The 14,544-nt window shown below is 34.0% G+C and overlaps 1 protein-coding gene across 1 annotated transcript; it reads right to left on the reverse strand.

The window, feature by feature from the left end:
- Positions 1 to 8,532: 8,532 nt before the first annotated feature.
- Positions 8,533 to 13,806, reverse strand: LOC109240192 (probable pectinesterase/pectinesterase inhibitor 51). Its single transcript, XM_019406831.1, has 2 exons — positions 12,692 to 13,806; positions 8,533 to 9,592 (listed from the first exon to the last, which is right to left on the reverse strand). Exons 1-2 carry the CDS (start codon positions 13,644 to 13,646, stop codon positions 8,907 to 8,909), a joined length of 1,641 nt encoding a protein of 546 aa, XP_019262376.1. The 5' UTR covers positions 13,647 to 13,806; the 3' UTR covers positions 8,533 to 8,906.
- Positions 13,807 to 14,544: the final 738 nt, after the last annotated feature.

Raw genomic sequence — 14,544 nt, forward strand, 5'->3', positions numbered from 1 at the left:
GATTGAGTCGCGCGGAGGTGAATTTGTAAAGGAAAAAGCTAAACTGAGTATTGAGTTAGCCGAATTGAGGTAAGTGTCTTGGCTTACTTTGTTGAGGGAATTTTTCCTACTATTTGACATTATTTGCTACATGTGGGGGTGATACATATATGAGGTGACGAGCATATATGCATGTGCCTGGATTAATCATGCTCGGGGGTAGATTATGCCATGAATTGTGCCTTGTAGAATTACGTGACCTTCTTGCTTCAAGTCTTACTTGACTCATAGATCCTAAGAATATAGAATTAAATGTTAGAAACCAAGATTTAGTTTATTATAACTTGATTAAAATTTGATGGAATTCTGAGAAAATATTGATGTGTCTAATTCGGTCATCATTATGCTTAATCATTAATACATTGCTACGGCCGATATGCTTGAGATATTAGATTCTACACTCGTGATGTAGATCATTCTTGAGACTTGTTGAAATACTTGAATAATAACGTTCTTGAGGGTTTATTGAAATATTGTTGCCTTGAAAGTTGTAATTGGGGTTCATTTAGAATATTCATTTAAACACTCTCCTTGACGTTGTTTATGCTTCCTACCTTGTTTGTCACTGATATACATATGCTTGGTAAGGAACAGTGTAAAGCATGAAGCATGTGTCGTGCCATGTTATGAGAGTGTAAAGCACGAAGGGTGATGTCGTGCCATGTTATGTGAGTGTAAAGCACAAAGAGTGATGCCGTGCAATATCATTTGAGAGTGTAAAGCACGAAGGGTGATGCTGTGCTATGTTAAGTGAGTGTAAAGCATGAAGGGTGATGCCGTGCCATATCATTTGAGAGTGTAAAGCACGAAGGGTGATGCCGTGCCATTTTCATTTATATTATCATGCTTTATATTATCATGAGTGCATGGCACGATGGGTGTTTCTGTGCAGGCGAGGACGAGGGACATGCATTATATTGTGATATCTTTTCCTTGTGTATACGTTCATGCCTTTACATTGAGCTGTTATTGTCGTACTTATGATTCTTATGTGACTTGTCGTTATTGCCCTGTCCTTGTCCTCTATCTCAATTGTTATTGTATTGCCCATGCCTTCTACTTGCTTGACTTGCAAATACCATGCCTACTTCCTGCTGTTATAATTACGTCCATGTCGTATCTATTTTGCTGCATTTTTGTACAAGCCTTCTACAAGGTTAGTCATTCATGCCTCTACTTGTTAACCAATAAAGATCATGTGTTCCCTTCTTATGTGTTATATCTATATCTATGCCTCTACCATGCTAGTTAATTGAAGTTTATATTCCTGCTTTCTAATTGCTGCCATTTCTACTATGCCTTCCGTCTAGTCTATTACTGTTGCCAAATATACATCCTCGTTCATTATTGCTACTTGCATATTTTCTACATTGTCATTTCTGTTATCGGCATTTCTGTCATTCGGTTGGCACTGTTATATGCATATTTGGTGAGGATGAGATGAGCGCACGAAGGGTATTACCGTGCAATTGACTTGATATCTGAGTACATTCCTCCCACTATAAAAGTTATGGAGTGACTATCGTGGTTATTGGTTTTCGTTCTAAGGAAAAGATTGGTCAAGATAATGGAAAATGCTAAACTATGATTTCTTCTAGTACTCAGTTGTTGCTTGGCATATTCGTTTCATGTACTTTTTTTGGTTACATTGTAACATTGTTCTATTGCTAGTTACTGTACATATTATATCAATGAGTATATTTTAACTAAAAAGCCTCATCACTACTTCGACGAGGTTAGACAAGATACTTACTGGGTATATGGAGTCGATTGTACTCATATTACACTTCTGCACCTTGTGTGCACATTTTGGAGCGGAGCTGCTGGTGATGTCGGGAACTAACTCTGAAGATGTCCGTACATTTCGGAATATAGCTGCCAATTGTCCTTGGTGGTTTTAGATTTTGCTAATCTGTTTATGTAACTTTCAAACAGATCAAGTATTTATTTGTACCAGCTTTGTAAATTTCAAATTCGTAGAAGCTCGTGATTCGTACTACCAGTCCTAGGGTTAATATATAAATGTTCAGATAATTCTTCACTATTTTCCTATAAATCTCATTTGGATTGTATAGACTATTAGTTGGCTTACCTAGCGGGTTGAGTTAGGTTCCATCACGACTAGTGAATTTTGGATCGTGACAATTAATGCAATAAGTTAATGTATTTTATTATAATCAATATCTTCAGTTGAGTAAAGCCTTATTAGTATTTCAACCCTAAAACTATTCGCCAAAGTACCATAATGGTAAGGCAATATTATTCTTCAATCTCATAATTTTGTCTACTCTGTTTAGTTAGAGGCTCGTTGCCCATGCAATATTTTTCTAACACAAAAAAATGGAAAGTTATGCTTCACATGTTGCCTTTTCTTTTATGCCAATCAATTAACTTCTGAAGCAGCCTAACATGTATAGTGTTTAGTAAGGACATGTGACAAAAGAGGGTTCTAGAATTTGAATTTTATGGGTTTTTTTTAAAATATCAGTATTGAATATTAATTAATTTTGAATTAACTGAATTTTAAATTTAATTTATATATATAACTAATAAATTTCTTAATATAAATACATGGTTTGAACACCGAACGCCTGCCGAACTCTTATGTCGGCTACTAGCTCCGCCCGTGCATGTAATTATCAAATTAAGTTACACGCATATATGTGCACTCGATGATTGAATCGAAAATTTAATATGAGGCGTCTGCCTTATATATCAAGTTATCAACCACATTTAAGTGATATTTTTAATTTATAATCACTCTTATGATTATATTGTATAGTTTTATGTGTAAATATCGAGTGCATAGACGTATTATATTCGATCACCATACATTTTTTCTCACCTCATAGTCATATAAGGTATTATCTTCACTTTAATTGTTTTTACTATCTACTCCATCGGCTCTGCGCCCATCTGCCTATGATATGATAGAGAAGTAGCTTCAGCTAAAGGGCTGCAAATGCAGGAGAAAGATCTTTTGTAATAAATGTCACAACACAAATATTGCTTTGAAGTGTTGATATATATATATATATATATATATATATATATATATATATATATATATATATATATATAAAACTCGTGAAAAATGTTCATGTTTTGGTTTTAAAATTTTGATTCTGTTATTTCGTAATAGGAAATAAGGAACCTCAATCAGTCTTTGGTTGAATGGGCAGATGACTTCTATCAGACATTAGACTATCATGAAGTAAGTATTATGCTTATTATTTTAATAAAGGTGTTAATCGGGCCGGGCCGGTCCTCTAACAATGCGGTTCGACCTGGTTCAGCCCGGGGCAGCCCGATCCGGTAAGGGGTGGGACGGGTTGGCTAGGGTACGGGATTGTGCCGGACGGGGTCGGGCCTTTTTTGGCTATCGGTGCACCAGAACCCGGCTAGCCCGGTAACTCGTTCAATGGTTTTTACCGTGTTCCAGCCCAGTCCAGCCCGATTTAAGTTGCAATTTTTTTTTTTAAATTCTGGCCGTTGCCAACGGTCAAAATAAAAATGACCATTGGACAACGGCTATTTTTTCCACTTTTAGCCATTTCGGCCTATCCCCTTACTAAAATAGCCCCTCCACACCTAATAATTGATAAATTATATCTTTAGCCTTTTAAAAACTATAAATAACCCCCCTCTTCTTCATTTTTCTCATAACTTGCTCTCTTCTTCTACTCTAATTCTCTCTCAATTCCTTCCCGATTATTGAATTGCTTATTGCTCTCTTTTTTGAGAAACTGGAATACTAATTAAGTTCTCAATTAATTAATATTTCAAGTTTTATCATATTTACGGTAGTCACTACAAAATTACAATTATCAAGTGAAGTGTGATTACGTTTTTGTCAGGTTCATGTTCAATCATACTCCGTTCTTCTAGAATGCGCTTACATTTTTGGGAACACTTTGAGGTAGTAGAAGAAAATGAATAAGTTTACAAAGTAGAGTGCAAGAACTATGGTCGAGTCTTTAATGTTCGTCGGGTACATCTGGTTTAAGGAAGCATATCAAGGGTTGTTTTGAGCGTCCTCCAGGAATTCGTATTTAAGTTGATTTGAGACAATTTGTATTATTTTGAATTTGTTAGACTTATTTAAGCTTAATGTGGTTTTTCATTAGACAAGTTAATTTGAAGTATTATTATGCAATAAAAACATGAAATGAAAGCCTTTGAGGTTTGATCCTTATATATTGGTCTCATTAAATAATTTATGTAGCCACTTAATTTTAGTTTTCAAATTTTAAAATTCAAATTTCAAGTTTAAACTATAAACTTTAAAAGTTTAATTTATGCCTTAAAGATACTTATTTTATTATTTAAAAGTTTGCAAACACTTAAGTATCAATTACATTGAACAAGGAAATATAATACACAAAAAAAAATTAACCCGATCCAGTCCCGATAAGGCCGAACCCGGAGGGGCCCAACAAAATCCAAAATATCTCAGCCCGAAACCCCAGCCCATTAATCAGCCCGCCCCACTAACCAGATGGGTTTTCATGTCCAGCCCAGTCCAGCCCGTCCTGTAACACTTTTAATTTAGGAATTTTTACATTCCTATACCATATAGGAAACCTTATTACCTTCAATGTTTAAAGTTTGATATAATTACATTTAGTATACCAAATTACCAATTCTATACCATAATGTATTTTAAGGGTACAATTAATGCAGCATATATCCCTCCTTAATTCAAGGTACCAAAATGGGCCGTTTTTTTTTTTGTTCTGTATCTTTTAAAGAAAGGAGCTCTTTCTCTTTGTCTTTTTTTGAGAAAAATCCAAAGAAGAAGAAATGGGTTCCATCGTTGCGCCGTTCTTTCTGCTTCTTTTTGGGGAGCGTTTTTTCTGCTTTCGATTTTTTGGAAGGGAGCCGATGGAGCCATTTCTAGGGGTAAGGTATTTAGGATTTGATGGATCTGATTTTTTTAGGTTTCCTAATTGTGTTTTTATATGTAGAAGGTAGGGTAAAGGGTAATGGATATTTGGGATCTGATATTGGAATTGGGTTGTGAAAACAGAAAACAATGCATCTACAATCAGAATACAAATAATCTATAAAATATCTACAAACTGGGTATATTGAATTTTAATATCCCAATTCCCATTCGATTGTAGTTTAATTGGGATTTTTGACATAATTGCGTTTTTTGCAGAAGATTTGTAGAAGTTTTAGTCGTTTTTGATTTGTGAAAACAGAAAACAAAGCATCTACAATTAGAATACAAATAATCTACAATTTATCTACAAAATATCTACAAACTGGGTACATTGAATTTTATATCCCAATTCCCATTCAATTGTAGCATAATTGGGATTTTTGACATAATTGCGTTTTTTCAGAAGATTTGTAAAAGTTTTAGCCGTTTTTTATTTGTGAAAACAGAAAATAAAGCATCTACAATCAAAATACAAATAATCTACAATTTATCTACAATTCATCTACAATTTATCTACAATTTCTGCAATATGTCTTCTTCTTCTTCTTCTTCTTCTTCTTCTTCTTCTTCGAGTTTCAATCTGAAATTCAGTCAAAACCAAGTCTAATCTTCACCAAAACCCCTCAAAATTGAGATATAAACTCCAAACCATATTCCCGATTATTTTGAACAACACCCAATCCAAACATATAATGATTTTTGAAAATCCAAATTTGAATTCAAAGCTTTCAAGCTTTTTAATGGGTGTCAATGGTGGAATTGCTGCTCTCTTTTCATTTGCTTTGTATTTCTGAAATTTGCGATTGAGAAATAGAGAGATGTAGAGAGAATGTCGACGAACTGAGCTTTTGCAGAACTGATTTCTACAATTTGATTCGAATTTGTTGACGATTTTGTCTTTTTTTTGATTTGTGGCTTAAGGAAAAATATCGAAGAACAGAGTTTTTGCAGAAAAGAGTCTATGTAATTTGATTTTAAATTGAAGATATAGGATTTGCGTTTCAAATTTGATCTGAAGGTCGCTAAATCAACTAGAATATTCTGTTCCTGATTTGTAGCGCGCCTAATTAGGAAGGAATCAGCTCCTAATAATTAGTATTTAATGAATGGTATAATAATTGTAGAAAAACTATGAACATGGCGGGTAAATATGAAACTATGCACATTTTTGATAATAAGGTTTCATATATGGTATAGGAAGGAAAAAGTCTCTTTAATTTACATAAGAAACTATTCCTTCCGGTCCACAATAAGTGACCAATTGGCTATTGGCACGCCCATTAAGAAAATACTAAATTCTATACAAAAATATCTAGTATGATAAACTATCCTTAATTAAATATTTAATGTGAGGAGTAAGAAAACTTTTTAGGGATATATACATAAGGATAATTTTGTATAAACAAATTGAATTCTTTCTTGATTATATAAATGGACACTTATTTTGGACCAAAATAAAAAAGCAAACTGATCATTTATTTTGGACCGAAGAGAGTATCCATTTTTCCTTGGTTCTTGATATGGTCCATAGGAGTTCTATCGTAAATTAAACACGTTAAAGTAACAGTCAAATGACCTTCTTTGAAACTTTATTAATTATCGAGTAGTATATATTTTTAGCCGCTTTCAAAAATAATTTTATATATATAGAGAGGAATTTTCATAACATAGAGCCTAGTAACTATAGTTTGTCTAATTACTATTCGTAGCTATTGTCCAATTGTTACTAGCTTGTATCACTTGTATTCAGATCGCAACGAATACAACCTGTGTCAATTGTATTCGTTCGCGCGACAAATACAACCTGTATCAATTGTATTCATTCGCGCAATGAATACAACCTGTATCAACTGTAACCAAGGCAACATACAAGGGTGTATACAAAGGATACAACTTATATGGAATGTATACATGGGTGTATACAAAGGATACAACTCCGCTAGCTAAGCATGCCCTTTAACCAACTGAGATACGAGAGCTTGTTGCTCTCTTTTTTCAATTAATTTTTTATTTCATAGATTTGTTATAAAATTCAAATATAGCTATAAATGATAAATTTACTAAAAGTATAGCTACGAATGATAAATACAATGTAAATATTTGAGATATCACGTATATATAAGTATTTTATGTATTTTTTGACTAATAAATAAAAGTGGCATCATCGAAATGGAGCCCATTATACAAAGTTCCATTGGCATGTTTGAGCAAATGTACACCCAAAGTTTGCCATGGGCCTTTTACTGATGGCTTCTGGCTTCAAATGGGCGGAAAATATTTATCCGTCTCTACCCATTACCTTTTTTCCCCTATTTTTTTAATACCCAACAGAATGGACTCAAACTAAGCTACTATAAAACAAGTCAATTCAAGTCAAGCCAATCTAATTCGAGTCAAACTAATTTAAGCCAAACCACGTCAAACCAAACCAAATCAAGTCAGGTCAAGCCAAGCCAAATGGGTAAAAAAAATTGGGTTGGGTGTGAGTAGGGGTAATTAGTTTTAGAGTATATATTGTAAATAGTTTTCAAATGGATAAAAAAAGGTAATTAATTTAAGCTCAATAGATATTTTGCATAAATTAAGAACCAAAGGTTACCAAGTAAAATCCAACTCAATTACCACCTAAAGATGTAATGGATGATCGAAATTTATTCATTTTTAATCAAAGTCCTGGTTTCGACTCATGAAAATTGGGAATTTTTTGGCAGAAACAGCTTAACCCCTTAAGACCAAATCTTGGCTAATTGGCATATTACTAATGGTTTGAAATGCACCGTTAAAAAGTAAAACCCGCAAGTAAAATCCAACTCAATTACCATAGAAGGGTGTAGTGTATGGTTGACATTCATTTACCGTTAATCAAAGTTTTGGGTTCGAGTCATCAAAATCGATAACATTCTGGTTGAAACTGCTTGACCTCCTTAATGGGTGATGTAAACCTGGATTAATTGACAACATAAAAAGTTCATTGGAGCATAATAGTTAAAGTAGTTTATATTCTTCCTCGTTATGAATTTTGAAAAGGAATAATCATATTTTGATGCATAGAAGAATTAGATCTTTTACAGCTTGTTGGGATGGTTGTTACTTTAAATACAATGTTTGTTTTGATTGTTATTTAAATTTTATTGTATCGTACCATTAAATCCGTCATTACGTAACGACCAAAAGTGCCAGTTTATATAACGACCGATTTGATGTGGTCAAGTCGTTACCTTAGTTTCTGCTTTCATCTTGCCCTTCCTTATTATTTAATAATTCTATTTTATCTTTTAATTAACCTACCTTTTTATATAATAATTCTACCTCGTACCTTATATCTTTCTTTATAATATTGTAAGTTTTTTCTTCGTATTGTTATTACATGATATCATGAAACGACGATAAATAATATAATCTATCCAAACATTGTATATATCAAAACGATACAGTACAATAATACAATACTATATGATATATTATGAAAGGATATATAACAATCATCCAAACAAACTGCTAGAGTTTTAGTATCTACAACAACAACAACAACAACATACCCAGTATAATCGAAAAAAATTTGCAGGTTGCAAGTATTATAAGTCAATGACAATAGGGTCTAGCTCATTATTTTCTTCAAAAAACTTGCAACACTTCAACAAGTTCAGAAAAATGTAAACTTCTACAATATGTCACATCTGTAGTGATACATACAAGTAATTGAAAGAACAGACAATGTGGAAACAAACACCTAACTCCTTTTGTCAATAACAAGAGCTCCAGGAACTATATGTCATGACAGAATTAATTTAAAACTCTTGGCAAGATATATCTTACATTGAAATTTTTAATTTTATCGCAAGTGTAAAGGTTGATATTCTGTAATCAGATTTGACGATGTTGAGCTTGACTTACTATGTATTTTTAACATACAAGTTAATCAAGAAGACGTCGAAATCCACTGATCCCCTTGAATGAAATTTTGTACAGAGTATGAGTTAACATGTTCACCTGGGATTTGGCTACTCCATGGCACTCGTCCTGTTGTATTAGCTCCGGCACCGGTATTTCTATATTCTCCATAGTAAAGTGTACTCAATGCGAAATCACCGTTCCAGGGCAACCACCCATCAGCTGAAACAAGAGCCTCCAAAGTACATTGTATAAAGACGGTCCGCGAATACTCCTTCCACGGCCTTCCCAGAAAATTTTTGTGCACCTCGGGATTCTTGTAGTACAAGGCCATGTATTTGTCTGTTCCATTGATCAGACAATTTTGGAAGACAAATCCAGTTGACTGTGCAGGGTCTATTCTGCCATGAGCAGTCACAGGATTCGTCTCTCCCTCTTCAGGATGGAGTTGCCGAGGTGCTATTAGGATGTCACAATCTTGGAAGAAAGCAGCTGAGTTCCCGAAAATGAAGTCTACATTGCCTTGGATACGGCAGGACTTGTAGTATTGGCGCAATGTATGGGCGTATATGGTGTCCTGATTGCCGATGAATTCACAGTTCTCTATAATTGAAAGATCACTGTTGGATCGAAATGCCACTGCTTGGTTGGCATTTGGACCTGCTGTATTTTGGAAGGTGATACCGCTGGCCATGAATCCATCACCAGAAACTCCTGTTTTAGGAGTATTACAAACGTTAGAACTACTCAAAACTACAACAGTTCATCAAATAATATGTGGGGCAGCAGCCAATGGCGATCTGCAGATTTTACCATCACTTTAGATTTTGTTTTCACTACTTCCAATATCAAGCAGCTTGAACAATAACATAGAAGTCTTAATTACAATAGCTTGATTTTGTTCTTCATCAAGCTATCTCACTCCCTAGCAGTGTCAAAGCTTTAGTGAAGAATGATCATAAAGGTTAAATTATGGTCACTTTAGAATTAGAACAAAAAAGGGACAGTTTTTATTTGATAATGTTTAGTCACTTCTGTCAACTCTTAGAGGTACTACTGATATCACTAAGTACTAGGGATGTCAAATGGCCAGGTTGGGCCGATTTTGGGCGGGTCAAAATAAGTTGAGTCAATAATAAGGCGGGTCAAATGACCTGCCCAAAAGATACTTGGGCTAAGATGGGTTGTGCCAAGATGGGCTAGAATTTGGATCATAGCCCAATCCACCCAACTCTTATCAAACTTTACTTAATATATATGCAGTACTCCTTCCGTTTAAATTTATGTGAACCTACTTGCTTTTTAGTCCGTGCAAAAAAGAATGGCCTCTTTTCCTATTTGGAAACAATTTACCTTTATGCAATGATTTATAGCCATACAAAATATATATGCCACATTTTACACCATGAGTTCAAAAGTCATCTCTCTTTTCTTAAAATTTGTGCTCACTCAAATGGGCTCACATAAATTGAGATGGAGGGAGTATTGATTTCTTATGAATTGTATAACTACTAAATAAGATTTTTTTTTTCCTATTGTTATGGTCATGTATAACATATCAAACATAAAAAGATTTCTAAAATATTTTGGCTAAGTTACTCATGGATCATTTGGGCTTAGAATCAACCCAACTTTAAATGGATTGAGATGGGTTGAGTCAAGATGAGTTGAGTTCGATAAATGGGCGAGTCAATAACCAGCCCAACCTTGAACGGGTTGGGCGGGTCATTTGGGTTTGGGCCAAATTTGATAGCCCTCTTTCAATCTCTATTTTGTTGTGCTTTCAGAATGTACAAGAATGATAGCTCTCATTCTCCATATAATACCGAAGTCTAAGGTTTATGCCCTCCTTTGTGTAATTTTTTGGATAATTATATAGATAGGCAGGAGTCCGCCAAACCCCGCATCACCACAAATCAGTATAGCTTTGATGTTGGCTTCAAAAAAATAAAAATATAATAAAAATAAAGGGTTACGCCAAATGCAATGATTTTGCACTTTGCAAGTCCTATAGCATCATGCTCTTTGTTTGGCACAGGCAGATTTATGACTTAAACTTGGAACTTGTTTGGAAAGCCACCTTGGAAATGGATTTGGATGTAATTATACAGTTTGTTATGCTTGTTTGGCCAAGTAATTACTTGGTCAGCATGCAATTGGATGTACTTGGAGAGGTGTAATTACACTCCCCAATTCTCAAGGATGAGGTGAGAATTGGTGGTAATTACACTGTGTAATTACAATGTTGTTTTCTTTCCTTTTTGTTTTTATTTTAATTTATTTTCTTTATCACATTTTATTTCTATTTTTTAATTTTATTTTTACTTTTTAATTTCTCTTGAAAATTTAAAATATATTTTTCTTTGTACATTATTTATCTTTTATTTCGCTATCTTTCTTTCTTGCAATTCCATGTAATTACTTATATTTTACTTATTATTTATTTTATTATTCTATTTTTTAAAACTACACCTCCTAATATTAGAAATAATGAGTCATTAACAAACTTGGCATATAATGAGTGATGCAATTAAAGTGGAATTTTATTCTTGAATGTGGTTATAAATTTATCGTGTTTCCTAATCTTAAGTTGCAGTGGAACTTACTATTATTGTGTTGGAATTTGACATATGTTAAACTATTTTTTTTTTGAATTTTGAAATTGTCTTATATTCATGGTTCCAATTTACTTGTTTTAGTAGTATTAGCTCACATTGCATGTTGTTTATTTTTCGAATTGATAGATTAGTTTTGTCAAACATTTGAATAGTGTTATGACATAATATTTATAAATATTAATTTATTTTATCAAACATGAATACCATAATGTTCTTACAAAATTTATATTTTTAATTTTTGTAAGTGTCTAAACTAAATATTATTTATTTAAATATATATATATATATATATATATATATATATATATATATATATATATATATATATATATATTATATTTACAATATTAGTTATAAATATATGACTATTAAATTAATGTATATTCACGAAAAAATATACATCTTAAATACCAAATATAATATTATTTATACTTATAAATATTTATAGGCATATATTTATTATATTAACTTTTAAGTTTTGATAATTACTTAATTTATAATTTAATCTAACTGTGTAGTTATACTTGTGCAATCAAACAGTAAACTTATAATTACCCTATAATTATACTATGACAAACAAACAGGTCAGCGTAAATACACAATTACTACCCTAGTAATTACACCAATTCCAATTATAGGGTGACTTTTCAAATTAATGTATTCTAATCTACTAATTTTCACATATAATATTTATGTTTCATGTTGTCGGAAAAAATGGGTAATCCCGTAAGTTCAGGTGAACCCGCACCACAAAGGCTACATCCGCCTTGCTGCTTGGAGCAAGCCCATAGGGAGAATGGCTTTACATTCTCCTCTTTTCACGCTAACCATGTAAAATCAAATCCAATGGCGAAGTAAGAAAACTAAGCGCGAAAGAAAAATTAGCCTAAACAACTTGTGAACATCATCGGCGCTTGGAGATGCATTCATTCAGTGGCCAAGCAGCCAGAGTCATCGTTTTTTTAAAAGTATATTTCTATTTATGCAGAAATTTACGCTCATTTTACAAAATAACACACACACAAAAAGAAGTCTAGCTACTATAGGAGCAATTCTGTCCAACCGTTACTTGCCTTGTTTCCAAAGAGATTTTAGAAAAATCAACTTTTGTATAGTCCAAAATAGAGAGAAGAATTTTGTTATTAAAACACATAAAGATTTGTAATTATTAAAACTGATCCAATAAATCACTTACCGACAGTTGCAGTCTCATAAGTGTTGATGCCATTAATACCAGCACTCAAGGAACCTGTAATGACAGTTTTGCCCATTCCATCCCCCAAAAATACCACATTCTTCTTCTCAAACGGGACCCGAACAATCTCATCATACAACCCGGCTTTGATCCATATCACAAACTTCCGGGTCAGCCCATTATCCGGTGCAGCATTCACCGCTTCCTGCACTATCTTATAGTCACAGCCTCCTTGCTTGCACACTGTAACATCCGGTTTCAACCCAGAAGGCACCCCACCCTTTACATCATGACACGGCCCGTCTAAACCCGAACCTTCCCAGAACCCGTCTCGTTCTGTTTTGGGCGTGGCCCATGACCCGGTATCGTCCCCGTAAATGTCGTAGTTCACCAGCATACCCAATGCGTTGCTACTGTACCCGATCAACGAGTTCAAAAACGAGACGGTTTTGTCCACCTGTAAGGTTTCGTTAACGCGTTTTGCAACGGACCAGCAGTCGTACTGGTAAATCATCACGGCGCTCATCCATGCACGTGCGTCCTTTATCTTGCCACGTGTCAATGCCTGAGCCGTTAGCCCGACCCGATTATCCGCGTACCCGAGAACCTCAATACCGATCCTCACTAAGTCCGTAAGGTTCTGATTCCCTGCGGACGCATCCATGATTGCCTTCACCATGTCTATCGCCTCGGCGTTGTTTTGAGAAACGACTTTAACGGCGGATTGAATGATTAACGGCGTCGTCAGCTCAGACGGCAAGTGGCTGGAGTCCATTAACACGGACTCGCATGTTGGTGGGTCCCGAGAGGCCTTGCAAGCTCCTCGGATCTTAGCCGCAATTGACGGCGTCATAGATGACTCCGGCGAATTCCGCTGGTGGTGACGAGCACCGACGGAGGAGATTGAAAAGAAGAGAAGTATGGAGAGGACTGTTAGAGTAAAAAACGAAGCCATTGAAATGAAAAAGAAACTTAAAGTTTCGAAATGATGAGGTTTTTACAGGTTTTCTGCTCTGTAGCATGGTGGTGCTGTTTTTATACAAAATAGTGTCTGTAAAAATTCGCAAATATGCCGGAAAATTTGACAAGATATTTGAATTACAGTGGGAACAGCTCTTCTGGGACTATATCTTAATTTATACTCTCCATTTAAATTTATGTGAAAGCAATTTCTTTTTTAGTTTTTTGTCAAAAAGAATATCTCATTTCATATTTGAAAATAATTTGCCTTTACACCACAAATTTCGAACTCTTTTTTTGTTCTTCTTAAATTCCCCAATTAAATAGGTTTACATAAACTAAAGTAGACGAGTATTAATGACGTGTATGAAAACAAACAATTCATGTACATCAAGGCAGTGGCAGAGCTAGACAGAGGTCGATCCAAGATTTAAATCCGATGGGTTCAACTTTCAAGGTTTTTAACATTGAACCCATTATATTTTTAAAGTTATGGGTTCATATGTACTATTTTACGATTTTAATGAAGTTTTACATTTAAATTTTTTTCCGCGTCGAAAGTTATGAGTTCAATTGAACCCGTTGGTTGGGCACTACATTCGCCCCTGGAGCGAGAGATCAAAGTATGGGTTCAGCGTAACCTAGTAATTTTAGTCCAAACTTTATATTGTCTTAAAAAATTTATATAATATGTACAGATTATTAATTTAGAAACCTAATAACTTAAAAGAGTTAAAATCTTTAACATTATCAAGTGCTCGTCAATGAGATGCAGTGAGTATCAAGATAAAAGCACTTTGATAGATTTTCTATTCTTAAATATTTGTATAGTAGTTTATATACGTTGAACTTATGGTTTAAAAGTTTTTTTTTTTGTTTTTGATTTTCTTTTT

This window comes from Nicotiana attenuata, unplaced genomic scaffold (genome assembly GCF_001879085.1).
Source record: "Nicotiana attenuata strain UT unplaced genomic scaffold, NIATTr2, whole genome shotgun sequence".
Taxonomy (NCBI): domain Eukaryota; kingdom Viridiplantae; phylum Streptophyta; class Magnoliopsida; order Solanales; family Solanaceae; genus Nicotiana; species Nicotiana attenuata.